This window comes from Convolutriloba macropyga, chromosome 1 (assembly GCF_964194025.1).
Source record: "Convolutriloba macropyga chromosome 1, txConMacr16.3, whole genome shotgun sequence".
Classification (NCBI taxonomy): domain Eukaryota; kingdom Metazoa; phylum Xenacoelomorpha; order Acoela; family Convolutidae; genus Convolutriloba; species Convolutriloba macropyga.
In genome coordinates this window covers 3,884,766-3,906,442 of record NC_134468.1, presented here as the reverse complement: position 1 = coordinate 3,906,442, position 21,677 = coordinate 3,884,766, and the positions used below count along the sequence as shown (strand labels likewise).

General features: G+C 33.0%; 1 protein-coding gene across 1 annotated transcript in view; it reads left to right on the top strand.

The window, feature by feature from the left end:
- LOC142344447 (uncharacterized) overlaps positions 1-21,677 on the top strand; it is a 251,125-nt gene that overhangs the window by 212,081 nt on the left and 17,367 nt on the right. The window contains exons 64-76 of the mRNA XM_075396101.1: positions 1,634-1,773; positions 2,042-2,222; positions 8,819-9,157; positions 9,891-10,070; positions 10,562-10,705; positions 10,917-11,062; positions 11,458-11,641; positions 12,010-12,193; positions 15,329-15,486; positions 16,757-16,926; positions 17,537-17,696; positions 18,357-18,499; positions 18,984-19,158. Of these exons, the coding sequence (XP_075252216.1) occupies positions 1,634-1,773; positions 2,042-2,222; positions 8,819-9,157; positions 9,891-10,070; positions 10,562-10,705; positions 10,917-11,062; positions 11,458-11,641; positions 12,010-12,193; positions 15,329-15,486; positions 16,757-16,926; positions 17,537-17,696; positions 18,357-18,499; positions 18,984-19,158 (2,304 nt within the window). The remainder of the gene's footprint in view (positions 1-1,633; positions 1,774-2,041; positions 2,223-8,818; positions 9,158-9,890; positions 10,071-10,561; positions 10,706-10,916; positions 11,063-11,457; positions 11,642-12,009; positions 12,194-15,328; positions 15,487-16,756; positions 16,927-17,536; positions 17,697-18,356; positions 18,500-18,983; positions 19,159-21,677) is intronic.

The following is a 21,677-nucleotide window of genomic DNA, read 5'->3' as shown; positions in this document are numbered from 1 at the left end:
CAATTAAAACTTGCTAGAAAACGCTGTCGAAGCCTGAAAGCCATATTTTGCTCCTCCAAATATGTTCAATTGAGCCTTCGTCGAACGCTAATAATGTGGTATGCGACCTCTGATTAATGAGATTAGGTCACAAGTAGACAAAAAGGGAAAAAATGGCAAATTTAAGTAATACTTTTTTATTTTTCGAAAACAATTATTTTCAAAGTCATGAAAGCCATTAGCTACAAAATGAAATAATTAAATGGGTTCTCTTCTTCGTCCAAAGGGAGCGCTTGAGACCTGTAATTGTTCAGAATATGTCTTTCGTCTGCAAAATGAACATTAAATATAGGCAAAAATAAAAAAAATTAATTTACTTTTTCGAAGCCAGTAAATTCATAACGAATTCTTTAAAAACAATAAATTTTGTACTCTTGCACCTTCCCACGACAACTACAATTGTTTTCAAAGCCATGAAAGCCATCAGCTGTCAACTCAAATCAGAATTTAGGCGCACTCATTCCTTCATTGAAAGCCAATGAGACCTGTCATTTTGCAGGAAATTTCATAAGACTAAAGCGTCCAAGTAGAAACAACAGTTAAAGACGACTAGAAAAAATTCAACCAAATTCTTCGCGAAGCGGGTGTCGAAGCCGTTAAGACCGTAATCTATGCCTTTAAAGACTTTAATGTAATCAATTGTGCCTTATTTTGAGCGCCAATAATGTAATATGTGAACTGTCAATAATGTAATAGTGTGGCAAAACGATAAAAAAAACATGAAAATTGGACCAACGCCTAAAAATCGAAAAAAGTGTGAAATCTAGTACTATTAAAGCCAGAAATCCATAACCTCACGCGTAAAACTGCAAAAAAGATTAAATTTTAATCAAGTAGAGAGAAGAGGAATAAGAAGCATTTTTTCTTTGCTGACACTAAGCTACGAGTTGACCAAATTAAGGGAAAAATAGTGTCAAAGTTCAATAAGCCATTGTTTATCTAAAAAGCAAACATTTTTAAATGTCAAAACGACCGTAATCTTTCGAGTAAAGAAACTAGATACATTAATTTGCTACTTTTTAGGAAGCCATTTGGAGCTATCAACTGTGAGCATCGATTTGAATTGTTCTTTCTTTATTTAACATCGATTTTGTTAAAGAAAAGACCAACTGATTGCAATCCGATATGTTTTTGGATTGTAACAGTCCAATATTGGACCAAAACCAGGCTTGCTGTTGCTGTTCGTTCATTAAGAACACTCAATTGTTTCGAATCTTATAGATGTAGATAATTTGTTAGTTAAAAGATCAAAAATAATTGCTGCTTTTTGATAATCATGGAGCAAGTTTAGCAGAAAACGGTCTAACTTTAATTGCAGATTACTCTCAAAAGAAGTGGAAATAGGACTAGCTCTTTTTATAGTGTACAAAGATTGTGTTAGTTGTTTTTGGGTGTTTACTTCCGGCAAATTTAATCAAAGTTGACTAAAGAAGCTTATTTCGGGCAATTTTTGATGAAAAGGCTTAATTTTGAAGTTTTTAGCCAAAAAAATCAAAATAGTCAACAATACTTTTTTTGTTAAAATAAAATCAACAGTACTATTGTTAACAATTTTTAGATATTTTAGAACATTTGGACCAAACTTCATTTTCAGGGAATGGAGATGTTGTTTGCCGATAAACAGGATTCCAAATCAGAGCTGGATTCTTTGCTGTCTGTTCTTGCAACAAACCACGGCAAGGTGGCTTCGAAGTCAATTGAACAACTGAAGAAAAAAATGACTTCTTTTCAGAAGTAAGAAGCAGTTTTTGATTTATACTCCAAATAGCATTACATCGCTGAAATATCCAGTTTTTTCCTTTAGCTTAATTTGTATTTTATTGCACTTTTTCATTTGCTTGTACTAATGATATTTTTTGATAATTTTTAGTTAAATCATGCTGAAAAATTTACTTGTAGTGGGCTAATTGCGCGCTGTTGTGAAGAGAAAATAGCAATTTTTGTCATAGCGAAGTTGATTTCTGAGCCTTTCAAATTTAGACTCAAAGCCTTTTCGTTTCAGAGCATCGGAGGACTTGAATAAGAAACATGGTCTTGTTACGCAAGAACTGGATGCTAGGGAAGCATTCATAAAGCAGTGCAATGACTTCGAAACTGAAATTGACCTCCTGCAGAAATCGCTTCCCAATATCTCAAAATTGGATAATGAAAAGCAAATGGAGAATGCTCTTGCTCAAGCACAGGTTAGTGCATATCTCCTTTTATGATTAGAAGTTTTCCAACAAAGTTTTTTACAATTCAAATAATTTAAATTGTATTGGGGCGCTGTGCTTTTATTACGACTCGAAGAGGAGTATTGGAGAAGTCCTTTTTCTAATCACTTTAGTTGGAGTGAGTTTTGAAGCAGGAAATGAAACGCGTGAAAAATTTTGGTGTGGTTTGGGTGCTGAAAAAAATGAAGAGTGGAGCGGAAAGAGAGTGGTTTTTGATCACTCCGAGAGAGCGAGAAATTGAGGTCTGAAAAAATTTTTGTAAGCGAGCGAAGTTTTGTGTTCAGCGAGCGAAGTTTTGCGGCTTTTTAAAAACTTTTTTTTTGTTTATTTTTTTTATTTAGAATTTTGATTATGACATTGTGTTGTTTTTAGGGTTGTTTTAATAGTGGTAGGTAAGTTTTTGGTCATTATTATGAATTTAATCCCATTTTGCAGGTTTTCAGCTATTTTGCCGATTTTTAGCAGTTTTTTTGCATTTTGTTTTGTTGTACTGCTTTGTATGGGCTTTAAATAGACGCATATTAGTTATGGAGTTTTTAGATACCAAGTGATCACTGTTTTATTGGCATTAAAGGATTTTTTTGTTAAGAAAAATGACAATAAACTGAGAAATTTTTAATTATTTTTCTTAATTTTTTGCTGTTTTTCGTTTTTTTCTTATATTAGAAAATTTTCTTAACCTATTTTATTTGCCTATTGTTTTGGAAGCTTTTCAATACTATTTTTGCTCCAATGAACGTTTTTTGGCTCTATGTGCCCTCGTGAAATCAAAAAATGCATAGTTTTTTTTAAAGATATTGTTTCAAGTTGTTTTTAAATGCCCTTTGTGTTCTTCAAGTTATTATAGCATTTGGGGATGCCTATAGTCCAAATCAGTTGTTTTCGATGCATGTTGATGGTTTTCATTTTTGTATTGAGTCTTTTGGTAAAGATAGTTAAATAATTTTTCAGAAGATTCCTGCGAATTTTCGTGTTTTTTTGCCCATTTTTGCTGAAATCTTTTGATTCTGTGCTTTTTGCTACTTTTTACGTTTGATTGTGTACTTTTTTGTTCTTCGTTTTTACTTTTATAAATCGACGATGTTTTGGATTGGTGGACGCTTGACCAGAAGTAGTATTTAAATGTTTTTTAAATACTTATTTGATTTCAGCATAATGGCATTTGATCTATATTTTGTGGCTAAAATTTGTTGGATTTTTTTTTGGTTTTGTTCTTCATTTCCCTTCTCTTTCCTCCGTTCTCTCTACTTGAAAGTCCTGTGTTGGGTTTTTCTCTCAATTTGCAGTAGTTCAACAGAGTAAAACTGAACGTATCGCATGGGTTTTTGCCAAAAAATTTTAACTTGCAAATCAATGTGAAATTTTAATAACTTATCGTCTTTTCTGGTCAGTTACTTCTTCATTGTTCTTTTTCATTTTCTTGTTTTAGAGTGACTAGTGTTTTTCAGTAGGATAAGCATTTTGCTAGTAATTGTGGTCGCTCAGTAGAATAAGCTTTATGTTAGTTAGAGCGTTAGTTTTTCCTTCGGGTAGTTTTCGGAACTCTTCTTCCGGCTATATTTTCGGAGCTCTTCTTCCGGCTATATTTAAGATCTGTTCACACATTTTCATGATTATTGAATTAAAACTGGAGTTGTGATTTTAGTCACGCCGAAATAGGACGTAGCGCGAAAGAGCGAGTGTTTTTGCTACGTGAAATGTTTTCGCTCTAATTTTAAAGTAGAGAAAACGGTGTTTGAACAAAAATTCGCTTTCTCGCTAGTGGTTTTTTTTCCACATGCTGCAATTTTACCTTAAATTTTAATGTTTTTTCAATTTTTTCTACCGGATTTTATTCTAAATAGTTTTCCCAAGCTATTCATAGTTCATTCTGGGACTAGTTTTTGTTTGAACGAAATTTCCATTTCTCGCTAGTGGTTTTTTTCACATCACATGCGGCATTTTGACATTGATTTTCTGTTTTTTTTTCTGGAACTGATTTTTTTAGAATGGTTTTCCCAATTTTATTATAGTCCGTTCTAGGTCTAGTTTTTGTTTAGGCAGTGAAAGTTTTTTGAATTTTACGTGAGGACTTGTCCTGCTATGTTTTTTTTTAAATTTTGCTTTACCTTCTGATCACGTTTTTCGTTAACACGATTTTCACGTTTGACTTATGACTTACCTCACTCACTGTCTAAACTGATTGGATTTTAATTTTTTCACGTATTGAATTACGCAATGTAGTGAATACGGTCAATTTCAAAAGAGCAAAATCAAAAGAATTGGGATAAACCGATAAAGCCTGGTCATTAAGTCCTAGTGCATTTGGTTATCAAAGTTCATTAGAACGATTGCTAGTTGATAATAGTATTAAGCTTAATACCCTTCAGTTCAGAATCTGAAGAAAGTATAGGTTTCGAATTTAACTGAAACTGCACACTGAATGAGAACAATTTTTGGAATTAAGGAAAAATTTTGTCAATTTCAATCTCTTTTCTTTTTCTGTTTCAATCCCGATGTGCGTCTAGCGCGTCAATGGTGGCTATTTTCCGGCAATCTGTCGGCTATTCTAAAATTTTTATCTTACAGTTTTATTTGCGGAAAAAGTTACAGCAGCGTATTCTAAAAGAGTTCAAAATCTTGCAAGATTCTTGTAAGTTTCAAATTCCGTCGTTAATAGGGAACCATATAGAAACATGCAAATCAGATTATATCTTTTGATCTGTACGAAAAATCATGAACATAGTAAATATTTTCAGTCTTGCGATAATTCAGAAATTTTTGGTACATAAAATCATCATTTACAAATACCGTCATCTGCTCTTTGTAGTTTAACTGTAGTGATACAATAATAAAACACAGATCATCACCATATTTGAATATTCATGACTGTATTGAATGCTCGAATGAGTGTAACAACTTGATAAAAAATGGATTATTGGTTAATGCTGAAAATTGATCGCGGCTTTTCATAATCTCTGAGCAAAGAGTTGTCTTTCATTTTCAAAAGTGTTTTCGATTGATTGCAGTCAATTTACCACTCTCTGCATTAAGCAGAATTAAGCGTAAAATTGGCCACCATTTCTTTAGTTTGCTTAAGTGGCCGGTCGGTAGTTCTAGAATTAATCTTTATTACTTTTTGTGACCCTTAAAGACCTTTAAATGCCTTTCGCATGAATGTGTTTGCGACTAAATGGGATGATAATGCTGGCAGATTAGCCGTTTCTCTGGCCAGGGTAAGTTTTTTTCAAAGTTTGCATGACAATTTGAATAAGTTGACATTTAATCACTCATTCTGTCTTTCGCCTGAATTATGGCATCATTGAGTATAATTATTAATAAACACACCCCCAAAATGACCCCTTTGTTATGAAATGATTCATTGTCAACTTTTGTCCGTTCTGAATTTGAATTTAATGATACAAATTGAGACAAAAAAAGAAAATCGACCCAAATACAAACTTACTTTCGTTTCTAGTTCAAACTTTTTGTTCCGACCCCACGTGTAGGGGGAGGAACTATATACTCAAATGGGTCTTTTTTGTTCAGTCAGTTTTGACCAATCGATATATTCATCGTAGAGAAATGTGAGTGGTATCATTAAAAAACTCATCCAGCGTAGAATTCGAAAATTTTTTGAACTTCGTTTTCTTTTTTTTTTTGAGGAGTTATCGAGGTTTAAAGTTTTGTGTGAGCACGGGATATTTGGCATGATTTTGATCACTTTTTGGGGAATTTTTGTTCAAATTGAGATTTTTTAATATAAATTCAAAATTACATTTTACGCTACAAAATCAAGCAATTTTGTGTTCCCAATAGACGAAAGGTAATAAATTGGCTAGTTATGGTCTCATAGGGAACTTTTCTATTTAAAAAAATCGGATTCTATTTGAGAGCTGTTTTTTAAAATCCTTTTCATAATTTTTGTTTTTTTTAGTCACTCACTGACTAGTCACTTTTCATATCAAGGTTCCGTTATGGACAAACTTCATTCAGAGTCAAATGATGCACAATGAACAAATAATTCCTTTTGAAGGAATAATACAAGTTTTTTATCACTTCGATTCTGGGTTTTTGTAATTTTTAACAAAATTTTTATATTCTTTTTGAGATTTTAAATTTTTTGTTGTCATATGGCAGTCTCGTTGACTAAAACTGAAATAGACTCCCTTATGAGCATCAACTAAACTTATCTAGTGCTTTTATTGGACTGCTAATAGCTGTTAAGTCTTCAAAAATAGTTTTTCGAAAAATTTTTTTTTGTACAGTAACCGACCTTAAATTTATTTCTGTGTACTTGTAAGTCAGTCTAAGTAATGACACGGTCGCTTTCTTTTCAACTGTAACCAAAATCATTTGGTTAGCGTTTTTATCTACTGACTACTGGTTTTTTTTTACTTCGTTGCCACGAGTTTTCATAATTTAAAAAAAAATTTTTGGGTAATTTTTAATTTTTTTGCTCTTTTTGAAATCTTATCATGTTATCTTAATATTGACTGTTCCTAATGGTTAAGAGAAGGAGTTCAATTGATCATAGATAATTTTTTAGAAAAAAGTTTATAGTTTTAATGGCTTCGACACTTTTTTGTCGCTCTTTTCTAATGCATTTTTTTGTTTTTGGCTGTATTTGTTGTCGTTCTCATAGCCAAAAGACTTATTGTGATTACTTATCGATTACTTATGAGTTACTCATGTATTTATTGAGTTCTGTTGAAAGCTAATCAATTTACTGGCGTTGTTACTACGGGTTTTCTCACAAATTTCCTGGTTTTATTATATTTGTTCATTTTTTTTGTTTTTTTAGTCATTTTGTTACATTTAAAACAATCCCGTTGCCGTTAAAAATTCAATTGAAAGTTAAGTTTTTACTGAAAAGTTCCTTTTTTAATTGATTTGAAATTTTTCTCTCTCAATTTATTTTTGAATTTGCTGTTTTTGCATTTTTTTTGTTATTTATGTAGTCGTAAAATTTTTTCTAAACGCTGAGAGTTCTAATAAGCTTCTAATTGAGGATTGAATTCAACTTATTCAATGCATTCAGTGTATAAATAGAGGTCTTAAGGTTTCTAATAGTTGTTTTCAAATTTCGTTTAAATATTTCAGTTTTTGTGGTTCTTTTTGTCAACTTGTAACTTACTTGAGAGGTCCCAACTGCTTCCTTTTAATTCACTTTAACGTGTTTATTGATATTATGTCGTAACTGTTGTTCTTTGCTGGACAATATGCGTTTTCCTAATTATTTTGTGAACATATTTAGCCTTTCAGTATAATTTTAACTGAATTAGCATAAATAACAATCGAAGTTAAGAAAAACTTAATATTCAGATAATAGCTAATTATTATAATTACCTAATTAGTTTGTGTTTTCGCAAATTTTTTTGAATTTTTCTGCACCTTTAGTCCGTTTATTTGGCTTAGTCTAACCAACGACAGGTTCCCTTGGTTTCCTAATGACGTTTTAGTATATTTATCGAAAAATTTTTTTCTTAAAAGCTACTGGTTTTTAAGACGTTTGAAGTTATTTTGTTTTAAAAACGTTAATTTATTTTTGGATTTTGCCACATTATGTTTTTTGTCGACTTGTTACCTATTCTTATCTAAAGAAAGGACCCATCTGCTTTGCATTTCAGAAAAAGTAAATTTGTGTAGTTAGGCTTTTGTCTGACCTTAATTTGACGTTGCTACTAGGCGCTTTTAAATTAAGATATTTAGTTTTTGCCGTTAAAATGTTGCTGTTTTGGTTGTTTCTTTTTTTCTCGTAGTCCTATTAATAGTAGATCTCGTGAGCGCTCTAATGAAGCATTGCATTATGTAATTCAATTAATATTTTTGGTGTGTAACGATTTCTTTAAACTCAAGCATCTGTTTTTGATTATCCTTCGTTTGGTTGACAATTGAGGCAAAAATGTTGATGAGCTCGGGTCGGAACATCATGTGCAAACTAACATTAACGAGCCTCTTTGCTTTTTTAATAATGGACGTTTAGTATGTTTTTAAATTGCTTTGTGTACTTAAACACGTAAATTATGCCCCTTAATGTTTTAGTTTGTACGTCTTAATCTGAGGATTTTACAAGAGACAGGGAATATTATTTATGAGTAAGTTTTTCGCTGTTTTAGGGCAGTTTTTTTAGTGCATGTTGTATCAACTTATCTTGTAAATGTCTCTTGTCTTTGAGAAATATGGAAGTTTATATGAATTTTAGGAGAGACCTGTTGGTCGTCGGTGGTTTTTCTTTATGGCTGATAGTTTGAATGAATTATTTTACTGATATTTTGTCTAGGGAAAACGGGATGAACTGGTGAAGAAGCTTTGAAGCATTATTTAGAGTATTATGTAGACTGGTGAAGCATTATTTAGAGTACGCATCCTAATAGGTTAATATACGTACTTTATGTGGCAATCACCTGCAAGGGTACTGAAGTTTTTTGTATCTGTCTAGCTCCGGATCAAAGCAAAGCCCTTCCAAATATTTTTTAAAACAACTTAAACGAAAAACTTGGTACACCAATTCAAAATAATGTTTCAACGCTTTTTAATGGAAAAAATGCATATTTTATAGTAAACTGATAACTCGCTTTTTTCAGGCCACTGCAAAGAGCTTCAGCGAAAAACGAGATCAGGTTAGAAAAGTTGCCCGCAGCCAATCTGAGAGGTACAAGAAAGGAGGAGCAAAACAGATTCCACCCAAGCACCAGAACAAGTTACAAAGTGTTGAGTCATTCCTGGAGGCAGCTTCCAAGAGTGTCGAGGGATACTCGAAGGCTCTAACTGAAGGACTGCAGATAACAAAGAGGTATAACGTAGTCAAACAGAGCACGAGACAGGAAGCCTCCAAGTGTGAACATTTAGTGGGGACTGTTAGCCGGAGTCCGTCCAGTCTAAAGAGTCAGGATTCTCTCCAGAAGATATTAGCAGACCTTAAGGTGGGTTAAAGGCTTCCATTTGTCGAGGAAACTCAGATTAACCCCGATTATGATTTCTACTTATGTATTCAATCGATTATTATAATTTCTTATCGAGTGGGATATCGGAAAAACGTGGTGTTATCAAGGAGCAAAGCTCACTTATAGAGTCTATTTTATTGCAAAGTTTCCCAATATTTGTTTTTGATGCAGTGTTGCAAATTTATCGCAAAATTTTAATCAGAATGTTTAAACATTTCCTTATCAATACTATGGTATTCGTAATTTACGGCGACGCAAATGCCTATAAAGCCTACACTGGAATAAGCGATTGAAATGTTAGCTGCTTTAGTTTTTACTCTTAGAATTTTGTTTTTGAAATCGGTAATTCAACCCTTTTTTCCGAGCATTGACTCAAATCATTACAATAAAATCTAACAACCTATAAAACCTATAAAAGATTACGGAATTCCACTTTTCAAATAAATTTTATGAAAACAGAATGGAACAAAATTGCCACTGTTAAAAAACTGAAAAAAAAACCAATTAATAACCAGAAGATTAATGTATAATTTTTATTATTTCAATAATTATTCCTGATTATTCTGAAGGCATGTAAAATTTAACCTTTCGGTTATATTATTAATTTACATGTTTGAAAAAAAGAAAATAGAAACTGAGGCATGTGGTTTAGATGCGTGGTATAATTGAGAAGTTAGTAAAGATGTATTCTGAAATCTATAACTTATTTCAGGAGTCGAAGAGAAGTGTAGAAGTGCAATCGAAGACATTACAAGGAGAGAAGTTTGTGGAGTCGATTCGCAAATTGGGTTGCTCAGATCTTGCCACAATAGTGGAGCACGAATTGACCACCGTCCTCAAAGAGACACAGAATTCTACTCAATTGTGCGACAATGCAATACAATTTTACGAGGCAAGAGTCTTTGATTTTTGTAGATATTCCGACGTATGTTGGTTATGTCTATGAAAAAACTCCGTCGCTTCGGTTATTTTGCTCAGATATTTTCCCGTTAATGTCAACTCGGCTTCCATTATTATATCATGCCCCTACACTACCCCCCCCCCCCCCCCCCCCCGCATAATATAGCACCACACTTGTGTTAGGAAGCGCAGAATATGCTCTGAGGATTGTAAGGGAACAGACTTTCTGACTTTTTGTTATATAATTATCAGTGTCAATATTATTTGATTTGATATCAATTTATAGCTAATGGAATAACTGATGGTAACGAAAAGGTAGTAAATGATACTGAAATTGCTTTACAGTTCCTGGCCGAATTTTCATTTCTTTTTCACGGCTCAGTTATACTATGTCGCAAAGAAGAATTGACTCGACGAATGTGTCATGTAACTGAGGAGTTTTAAGTCATGTTAAAATGACTCAAGGATATTTTTGAATTTCAGAGCTGTGTGACTGACTGGAGTTCCATCAGGGCTTCTATCGCCAATTTGGAGGAGAGACTGGCTGGTATGAAGAGCGGACTGAGCAATGAAGCTCACTTCACGATGAGCGATGACAACTTGAGGACTGAAATGTGCAAAATTGAGGTATCTTTTCTTACTTCTTAGCATCCCTTTTTGGAATACAAATTTCACCATTATATTCTCGGTCACTTCGTCCTATCTTCCACCTTCCTGATTTTGTTTATACTCTGCATTTTTATGTATAATGAGACGTATGTGCATAAGTTTATCTGCCGTGATGGCGTGCATAGATCCAGTTTTTCTTCTGCGCCGTTATAAGATTCTTCTTTTGCAGGAATATGAGACGTTATTGGGCAAAGACGGTGAGAGTGTTGACCAGTTAAAGCAGCAATCGAGTCGATTGTGTCAAAAATTAGGCGAGAATGGATTTTCCCACCAAATCAGACGGGAGACTCAAGCAATCGAGACACAAGTTAACAAGTCAGTAAAGAATTTTTGTGCCCTAATTTCATTGGATTATAGTTTTTTAATAGCGTTATTCCAATAAACCATATAATGGGTTAGGGAGTTTAATTCCGGTGCCATCTCTTTGCAAGAAAACCAAGTACGCTATTTGTATGATCATGATATCTTCATTGATATGAAACAATATTTGGACCTTTTTTCAAGTTTTGCAACTGTAAGCTGATCATATCTATATTGCGGTATTCTAAGATTTTGTTTTCGGTTGTTTTGGTTTCTTGAGAGGACAGAAAAGCGTCAATTTTTTCAAATGTCCAGTTTTATTGCTTCTTCGCCGCCTACCTGAAATTTAAGTACTAATTCTTTTATTTGTATTCTATCCGAATCCAAGTTTTTGTTTATTTTTGTTTTAGTTTGCGTGAGACATTATCGCAACTGTCAATTGAGATTAGGAGTGAACTGGAAAAGAGGGAGGAGTTCAGACGACAAATGAGTGCAGTCGAGACTCAGCTGGAGGCTCTCCATGAACAGATCAAGCTCAAACTCCTCTTCACACTTGATAGCAGCTTCGTTGTCTCGAAGATCGAGGAGCTTAAGGTCATTTTTTAGTGTGCAACAAACTAATGGACTTAAAATGGTTACTTTTCTTCCTCTGCGGTGCAAATTTTGTTTGTCTGAAGTGTTCATTTAAAAGACTGGTCTATCATTTTTTTTTACAGAAGGCATATTTTAATTGTCCCCTTCCGCGTCTATTGTGAGTAACGAAATTGCTAAACTTGTCTTTGAGCTGCATATATGTGTTATCGCACTGCATTGATAATAGATTGGATTTTTACAGTGCTGTTTTTTCTGCCAAAATTGTTTTGTTTTTGTTTATATTCCTAAATTGTGAAAGTGAAAGAAGACACAACATCTCCATCAAAGACTAAACGAATCAAAATTAATGAACTTTGATGACTGTATAGGCTGTCTCAAAAGAGATTGAGGAATTGTTCGCCCCAGTAAATACGGAGTTTGTGAAGCGGGAAGAGATATGTAAACAGAGCAAGTCAGGCAAAGTTGACTCGGATACCCTGTCCATGTTTGACAGTGTGAAGACCTCTCTTGGAGCACTCAATGACAGAATTGTGGCACAAATCAAAATATCAGGTCAGATATTGCTATAATTCTTGTATATATGAACCCGAAAGGTGCAACAAACCTGATTTTGAAAAAAAAAATCATAAGAAATGGGAATATAAGTAACAGTTTGCTATGATAATTAATAGCCGCCCTCATCTTCTCAGCCGGCTATTATTGCGGACGTATTTTTTTTTTACGACTCGAAGAGGAGTATTGGTTTTCTTAAGGTTTTTTTTTTTTACCGGAAGTACTATTCGTTCAGACGATGTTTTGACCTAAAAGCGAAAGCGAGTAAAATTGCAGTGTGAACTAATTTTTTCTGAGCGAGAGAAGTTTTTTGATCATGCGCTGCGTTTAGTGAATGACTTTTTGTCATTGAAAAGTTGTTTTTGACTGAATGGCACTTATAGATAACCGTTTTTAGCCATTTTTTCGTCTAAGTGGCCTAGTTTTTTTGCTTGTAATTTGGTTTTCTGTAGAAATAATTTTTAATCGATGCTATGTTGAAATGTAAACCCCGGAAATTGATAGCACAGTATTTTGCATAGCCTGAAATTGCGTTTCAAATGCGAAATTGGCACATATTTCTTGATTTTTTAGTTAATTTTTGGCTTTTTTTCTATTAATTTCTTCATTTTTGGATCTTTTAGCTGTTTTTTTGTCAAAAATCAGTTAATATGGCAACTTCCCTTTGATAATTCATATACTCAATGCCTCTTTCTACCTCGATTTAATTTTGTTTCATAAAATTGTACATTTGCTAATCCAATTTTCGTAGTTTTTTTGCCAATTTTTTTCAGTTTTTGTGTTTGTATTTTGCTTTTAATTACTAGAAATAGTATTTTGTGGAACATGAGGGACTTTTTTTAATTTTGTTTCAATAAAAATTCAATCATTTTTTGGTGTTAAGTTTTTGAAAAAACAGATAAATTTTCATAAATGCAGTCTTAAATATTTTTTGACCACTTTTTTGCAAAATGTTTCCATGTTTCGTATGTTTGAATTCTGCTTTTTCTTGTTTTATTCTGTTCAGCAAGTTGGATTTTTGTCTCGAATGACTCGTTGTCTTTTCTATGTCTCGAATGCTGATCAATGAAATGTACTCGTTTTTCTTGATTTTTTTAAATTTGTTTTTTAACTTTCAAAAATCAAGAATTGGTCTTTTTGTTACGGTGTTCCTAACATTGTGTCAATATTTTTCACACTCTCGTTTGTATCATTCTAGTTTTGTCTTGTCACCTACTTTTGTATTCGTTATATTGATTTTTTCAGTTGTTAAAAAATTGAATGAATTCAGCTTTTTCTTAGATCTTGGTTTCTTCGGTTTCCAATTGATTTAATTCAAAATAAGGCAGTACTGGGAGTTTGCTAGAAAGTCTTTTCCAACATTTCAACTTATTACTTTTCATTGCAATTTTCTTCCGGGCTTGGTATTGTTTGTAGACGATTGTTTGCTTTTGAATATTATTCTGTTGCTTTTGTTTTTCTATGATTAATTTAATTTTTGAATTAGTATTAAATCATGTTGTCTAGCATATATACAACAAGGAAGAATCATGTATTATTTTTGTCTTAATTGCCGTGATTAGAAATCTAATTGTAGTGTTTCTCTGATTCTTAAGTTTGAGCACTCTTTTTTGAATAATTTTGACTTTCCTGTCTTTTCTTTGAAAAGTTTTTATCTGCCGTTTGCTTTCGCGATCTTTTTGAGATTAGAATCATTAATTATCTGAGGGCAACTGATGGCCATGTCAGTTTTGTCAGGCTATCAGTTTTTTGACCATCCTAAAAATTTAACTTTTTTAACGTTACCAAACATTTTCATTAATAAAATTTTGCTGCATTTTCTTTCTCTTGGTGACAGTGGTTTAAATTTCACCGATTTTTAGCTCAGACCCGCGGAGGTAATGAGTTAATGGTTTAATACAAAAGGTAATGGCTTCAGCTTTTTGTGGAGTTTTGGTGCTTCGAGTCGCTTCCGGAATTCTTCCGGCTATGTTTTTACTTCGTCAAACTTTTTTTCGCTTTACCATTTTGCCGCTTTTTCGACATTTTGCGTGAAATCTTTTTGACTTCTCTAGGCTAGTTTCTCTCTTCTCTCATTCTGGTAAAAGTGAATTTGAACATCAGTTGCTAAGCAAAGCAATTCAAAATGAACAGAGTCGGTATAAAAAATTGAAGTCAGAAATAGAAACGGGATAAACCCATAAAGCCCAATTTTAGATGCCCGCTATTTGAACGTCGTTCCTATAAGTCTTAGTTACCACCTCTAATGCTTATTGGTGTTGATAGTAGCCCCTGTAGCCTCTCTCTAAGAAACAGAAGTATGTTCAACTACGAAATGCCATCAAAATAAATCGGACTTAAAAAATATTTTTGTACAAAAATCTTTTTTTTTTCAATATATTCTATTCGTTCAATCCCAATCATGCTTATTGGAATCAACGGCGGCTATTTTCCGGCAATCTGCTGGGTATGTTTACTAATTGATCTCAACAAGTCAGTTCTTTATGTCTGTCTGGTCTTTTATATGCCATTTTTTGCTTGATCAACATTTTGCTTGTCCGCTTTACTTTTCGTATGGAAAAGCGGGATAAACAGGTGAAACCCGGAACAAATGAAATTTCTTGATATCAACGTTCAAAAATAGCGTATGTCGCTGACTTGCTCAAATACATCAGTCTTCCATTATTCCCGGGTTTTCTGCTGACACCATATTGTATAATAATAAAAGAAAATAAAGTTTATTTTGTCGACATTAGTTTCGGATGCGAGATGTTGGTTCGCTAGGACCCCAAAACTGATGTTACAAAATATTAATATTGTTAGTTGACAACCGGTGTTATAGGCTGTAATTAAATATGTGATCACTGGTATTTCAACTGAACAATCGCAAATATAACAATTAATAACATGATATAATGGTATGATGATCGAAGTTCAACTCAATGACCTTATAATAGTCTTTTAGTGGGCAATTCAGCGGATCTGCTTAGAAGACATCAATTATTTATGTACTCTCACCCCCACCCCCCACCACTTAACTATTACTAACTGAAACTCCTAACTAATACAAAGTTATCAATATTTTCGGAACGTTCTAAGAGAGCAGTAAGTACAATTATTGCAAACTACAAATGATTTTTTAATATTTTCTTTCAGAAATCTACAGAGACAAATTGAAAAAGTTCCTTGTGAGTGTTGGTGAGCGTGAGAGTGAAATGTCTGCCTTCTTGAAGTCTCTCCATGAGAACGTGGCTTCTGATGATGACGAGGATGAGTCCCTTGATGTCGTTGAAAAGGAACTGGCCACTTTAGAGGTACAAAGTTTTCCCCTTTTGTTTCTGTCATTTATTTGCCTGATTGTTTTTTTCCTCACAAAAACATGATTTTTTTCTCTTTATCAACTACTGATTCAGTTGTATAAATTTCTTGACTTCAGTTTCAGTTGCACTTGAGTATTTTTGCGTTTATTTCCACATGTCATTTGTTAAAATTTGATGTAAACCGCCTATATTTTGTTATATTTATTACCATTATTGACTTTATTGGCCATATGTATTGTCTTTGTATTTGTTAAAACTACCAAATGCTTGTAGAAGTACATCTGGGAGGACCCCGGACTAGCCAATATTTACCCGGTAGGGGCCACTGTTGCGGAGGCTTCCGTTAATTTTCGTTTTTTGTCACAGCTGTAATGCAATGAGTCGACCGAAAAGAAAAGGAGAAGTTAATAGAAGTAGTAAATACTAATTTTCCCCAAGTCATTCCGTCAGAACTTTTTCCTTATTTTTTTTTCAGGCAAAGGTGAGCTTACTTCATCCGAGTAGAGTTATTTGTAACATGATGTTCGTGTTTTGGTGGTTAACATGACCATATCGTAATTCATGGCAGCATTATCAGTACAACTCATTTTGTCACTCATTACTCCCATACAAAGTCATGAAAAGTTTTTCCACTCATTTGCTAATATCAATATAAAAGTATCATTCTTTTTAGACAAAATTAATTCTGGTAGGTTTAATGTTCGGTAATTAATTATGTCATAATTCTAGAACTAATTTTACATAATAATTGATTTGTGTGCAATTTTGGCGTTTCTGGCGAATTTCAAAAAATTGAAAACAGCCTCTTACGAAGGGTTAAAACACCGCATAAACTCACATTAAGCTTGATTTAGCGATCATCATCGTGTCAACAAATAATCGAATGGTCTTTTTTTAAAGTCATATCAATCAATTTCTTTGTTAAATCCTACAAATTTTTGTCAACATCTCTTATTGCTTTTTGAAACATTGCTATTTGTTCATTTGCTTGTTAGATTGAGCTAACGTCCCCTTATGTATGTGTAATGATAGAAAAACTGACAAACTCACTAAAAAAATTGAGGTAAATGGACGAATTCATTCAAAAAAGTTGAGGTGAGGTAAATTGCCCTCAACTTTTTAGGTAGTTTTATGGTAAATTTCAGATAATCATTCAATGTAGCTCAAAATAAGCCTGACGTTTCATGTAATTTGAAGTACTTTTTCGGGTAAAGTTACCTTACGTTTTAGTGTGAACTTTTCTTAAAACTATTCAATGTTACAGAACATGTTAGTGCAGCAACAGGAAATACAATCAGCAGTTGAAACTCTGGTCCAGATGGCTTCTGATGAGATATCTCCTTTCCTCAACAACCAGGGCAAGACTAGTTTGAATGAAGTACTGACTAGGCTCAAGTTTGCTGCTACCTCTCTCAAAAATGAAGTGAACGCCAAGTACGTGAATATATTATCTTACCAGTGTTTTCTTTTGTTACCAGGATTTCTTAGTAACAATCATTCGGCGCCTAAATATCAATTTCCGTGAATTATTATAATTTTTTGATAGTTAGTTATTAAATTCCGTCAAGCTATTAAATTGCGGTTAAATATGCCTACACAAATGTATTTTCGTATCACTTCAGTAAAGAAAATATTGGGAATTCTGCTTTAAAAACTTTTAGCTGCAGCATGATAACTTCTTGTTGTCTTGACGTAAACGTGACTTGAAGGCACTTTCGGTTTACCTGTTGTTACCAAAACGTTTGTTTACTTTCATAATTACTTTCATAACCAGCTGATTAAAATTTGCAAGTCGAAAATAATATTTAATTTCTATTATTCTAGTTTAATATTTCATATTTCTAGTACAATAAAACAAATGATCTTATTATTATGATCTACAATATGAAAAACAAGAACTCAAACGTTTGAACGGATTCAGTAGAATAAATTCATGTGATACCATAGCAAGATCATACACGAAATCGATGCTCTTCGTCTATGGAACCATATATGGTCTTGAATATGGTTTCTAAGAAGAGCAAACCCGGGTGTTTTGTTTTAGGATTTCGAGTCTTAGAATTTCGCAGCAGCTGTGGAAGAACTACATTGACTGGCTCAAACTCACAAACGAGGCTCTCAACGCCTTCAGGAGTGACCTTGAGAGAGCCCACTGCAAAGTGTTTGCTCTTGAGACATTTGAGGAGACAAAACAGAACCTTGAGGTTTGTTTTCAAAATTTGGGAGATTGATTTTATTATTGAATTAATAAGGGAGTACAATGGTTTATTATAAGTTAATCGGATCCTTTCCGTTTGTGAAACCCCCCCCCCCCCCCACCTTAGTGGGGCGCATATTATTTGCACCCCCAGACGCACGTGCCATATTTTTACGTATTGATTTACTGTGTAATGACACGTGCTTTGTAAATGGGGGTGCATAACGTACTGGGGGGGGGGGGGGGGGGCACAAACGGAAAAGATCAAATTAATCAGTTTTGAGTTTTCAGTTTTGGTGAAATTGACAGTTCTCGATGATTTGTGATGTTTTTGTTCTGCGTACTCGCTTGACTTTTTGTTAACCATCTCGAATCAGCATAGGGCAGAGATGTACAATAGTAAACATATGGCAAATAATCAACTGAGCATCAATGTTGATGACAATTTGGTCGTTCGAAATCAGAAAACTCAATGGAGATTGAAAACAGTTAATAAAAATTACTGAAATTCAAACTATATACCACTAAGATTGTCAGTAGTCTAAAAAAGACAGTTGCAATATCACTTTTTCAATCAAACAACTAATAAATTGCAAATACTCAAAGTAACGAAAATAAATGAAAAAAAGTTCTGAATAGAATTCTTTTCTTTTTCTCTCTGTTCCAGAAACTGAAGGCGAAATTGAAGAAGATAGAACACGAGGTGTCCACTTCGAACTGCTCTGATGAACTGATGGAGAAACTGACCAACGAGGACCTCAAAAACGCCATTCAGAAACAGACCAGCAAAATCAGATCACAATTCCAAAAGTGAGTACATTTTAGATTAGATCTGTTATAGAGATTCGCGATTATTTAACAAGTCGACTGGTAGTTAATCCAGCGTGCCTTCTCTTTTTTGAGAATTAGTAAATTTTTACAAGAATCCTGAGCCCTAAAGAAGTTCGATTGGTTTGATTCATTTTAACCGTGGGTTGCTTTCATCTTATAACTTTTATCCCATGACTATTTTTTTATCTGAATTGGTTTGACGTGTCTAAAAAAGAGACAGTTTGTTTACTGGTAAACTAACGCAGCTTTGATTAGCCGTGTCAGTTTGCTTAATTAAAATTTGTTTTGAAAATCTTATAATTGCAGAAAATTTTATCCCTGGTGGATCACATTTAGGTGTATTTTTACTTTCTTTATAAATAGCTTTGAATCGTATATTTCTGGTTACAAATTGGAGTTGCTCATTCTGAGCAATATTTTTTTTCTGGGGGAAAACGACAATTATATTTTCAAAAATACTTAGATTGTATTCAACAATCGACGAACGACTGTCTGATTTGCGAAATGAAGAGACAAACAGGACAAAATTTGTGGCTGAGATATTGCGAGTTTCCGATTGGATAGAGGACAACCAATCACAGCTTCTGGCTGAGATGCAGAGTGGCGGCAACATCAAAGAGAGAATCAAAAATTTGAAGGTATGGTCTTCTCTTCTTGGCTTGAAAGTCAATTATTGTCCGTCAAGCAAATCATTGGAGCTGTATCATTTTTAATAGCCGCACAGCGATAGCTGGGGCTATTATTGGCCTTCTCTTGGTTTTTTTACAATTCAAAGAATTTGAATTGTATTGGGGCGCTGTCTTTTTTTTAAAGATCTGTTCACACATTTTCAAGATTTTTGAAGTCAAATTGGAGTAGTGATTTTGGTCACGCCGAAACAGGAAATGGAGCGAAAAAGCGAGTGGTTTTGCGGCGTGATTTTTTTCGCTCTAATTTTAAAGTAGAGTGCGAAAATGGTGTTTGAACAAAAATTCAGTTTCTCGGTAGTGGTTTTTTTTGTTCACATGCGGCAATTTCACTCTGATTTTTACTGTTTTTTCGATTTTTTGGATCGGATTTTTTTCTAAATGGTTTTCCCAATCCATTCACAGCTCATTCTAGGCCTAGTTTTTTGTTTGAATTAAATTTTCATTTCTCGCTAGTGTTTTTTTTGTTCACATGCGGCATTTTGACATTGATTTTTTTGGTTTTTTTTCTTATTTTTTGATCTGATTTTTTTAAAATGATTTTCTCAATTCACTCATAGTCCATTCGAGGTCTAGTTTTTCTGTTTATTCAATGAAAATTCTTTGAATTGTACGTCAGGACTTGTCCTGCTATGTTTTTTTTATTTCGTCGTCATGATTTTTGTTACGACCATATGACGTCACAGCCACTTTTTGTTCATTCGTTCATGCAATTTCAACTGAATTGCATGTGTGACGTCATTTCTCGCTCTTAGTGGAGCGAGTTTTTTGTTCATGCGCGTGATTAAGTTTTTGGTCACACTTGACTTACCTCACTCTCAAAAATGACTTCCTCAATTTATTTTATTTACTTTAGTCTTTAAACAAATTGACTTTTATTTTTACTCACTCTAAATGAAGGTTATTTGAGATCAGCTGATAGAGGCAGCAATAACTTATACAGATTTTTGATCAAAATATAACAGATCAGCCTTCAATGAAAAGACGATTTTTTTGGTCTTTATTTTTTACTGTTTTTTTAGACTACCGATCTACGAATCTATTGCGGCTATTTTCTGGCAATCTGCCAGCTATGTTTTTTCATTGTAGCTGTAAACGTACTGTAATTGCTGTTGTCTTGGTTTTTCATGTTTCATTGTGGGGCGCTAATTTTTCGTATTACATTTCTTCTCGGCGCAAAACTCAATAGGGTTATTTTGTTCACGTACTAATATTTTTGTAAAGGTTGGACCGCTGAACGAATTTGGAGAGTTCGGCTAAAAGAGAGTGGTTTCTTTGTTCATACATTTTTTTTCGGGAGAGCGAGAAATTGATGTGTTAAATATTTTTCCCTAAGCTAGCAGAATTTTTCGTTCACGTGCGGCTTTTGAAGCACTTTTCTTCTTTCCAACTTAATGTTTGCTTTATAGGTTTGAATACGCTATATTCATACGGCTGTTTTGAAAATATTGTAATGTTTTTTGACAATCTTAATGAGTTTTAATCTTATTTAAAGGTTTTTTTGCGGATTTTAAGCCAAAACAATAATTTTTTCGCCCATTGTGTTGTCTCGCTGCATTCATTTGTTAGTGCAAAAACGCTTATTGTGGGAAGGAATTTCATTCACCGGTGGATTGCATTTTTGTTGCCATAAAGCAATTTTTGTTCAAAAAATGTGACAAAAATATTCAAGAAATTTTCTGTTTTTTTTTCAGTTTTTTTTTTCATTTGCGCCAAAAAATAGACGTGCATGTGCTTATGAAGGCCATCATATTTTTCCGGCTATTTGGTTTTCTCAATTCAACGAGAGATGGCTGCTATGTGTGTTTTTATTAAAAGAAGAATTTTTTCTAATTTTTAGCTCAAATTATTTTTGGCCTACTTTTTCCTTAGTTGTTTGACGTACGATTGCTTTTGTTGTTGTCCTCAGTTGGTTTAGCAGATAGATATGTCAAGGGGTAGGTGAAGACGAATATTCAAGTTTGTTTCGGAACTCTTCGGGCTCTGTTTTCCTACTATTTGATTTAATTTTAAACTTTTTATTTTCTTTTTAGTGACCGTTCTCAGTCAAAGTTATCAGAATGACCGTTCTCAGGACAACTAAATAATGGAGGCTTAAATATATTTGTATATATATATATATATATATATATATATATATATACGTATATATATATATATATATATATATATATATATATATATATTTATATATATATATATATATATATATATATATACACATTTATATATATATATATATATATATATATATATATATATACACATTTATATATATATATATATATATATATATATATATATATATCTATATATATATATATATATATATATATATATATATATATAAATGTGTATATATATATATATATATATATATATATATATATATAATGTGTATATATATATATATATATATATAATATATATATATATATACACATTTATATATATATATATATAATATATAT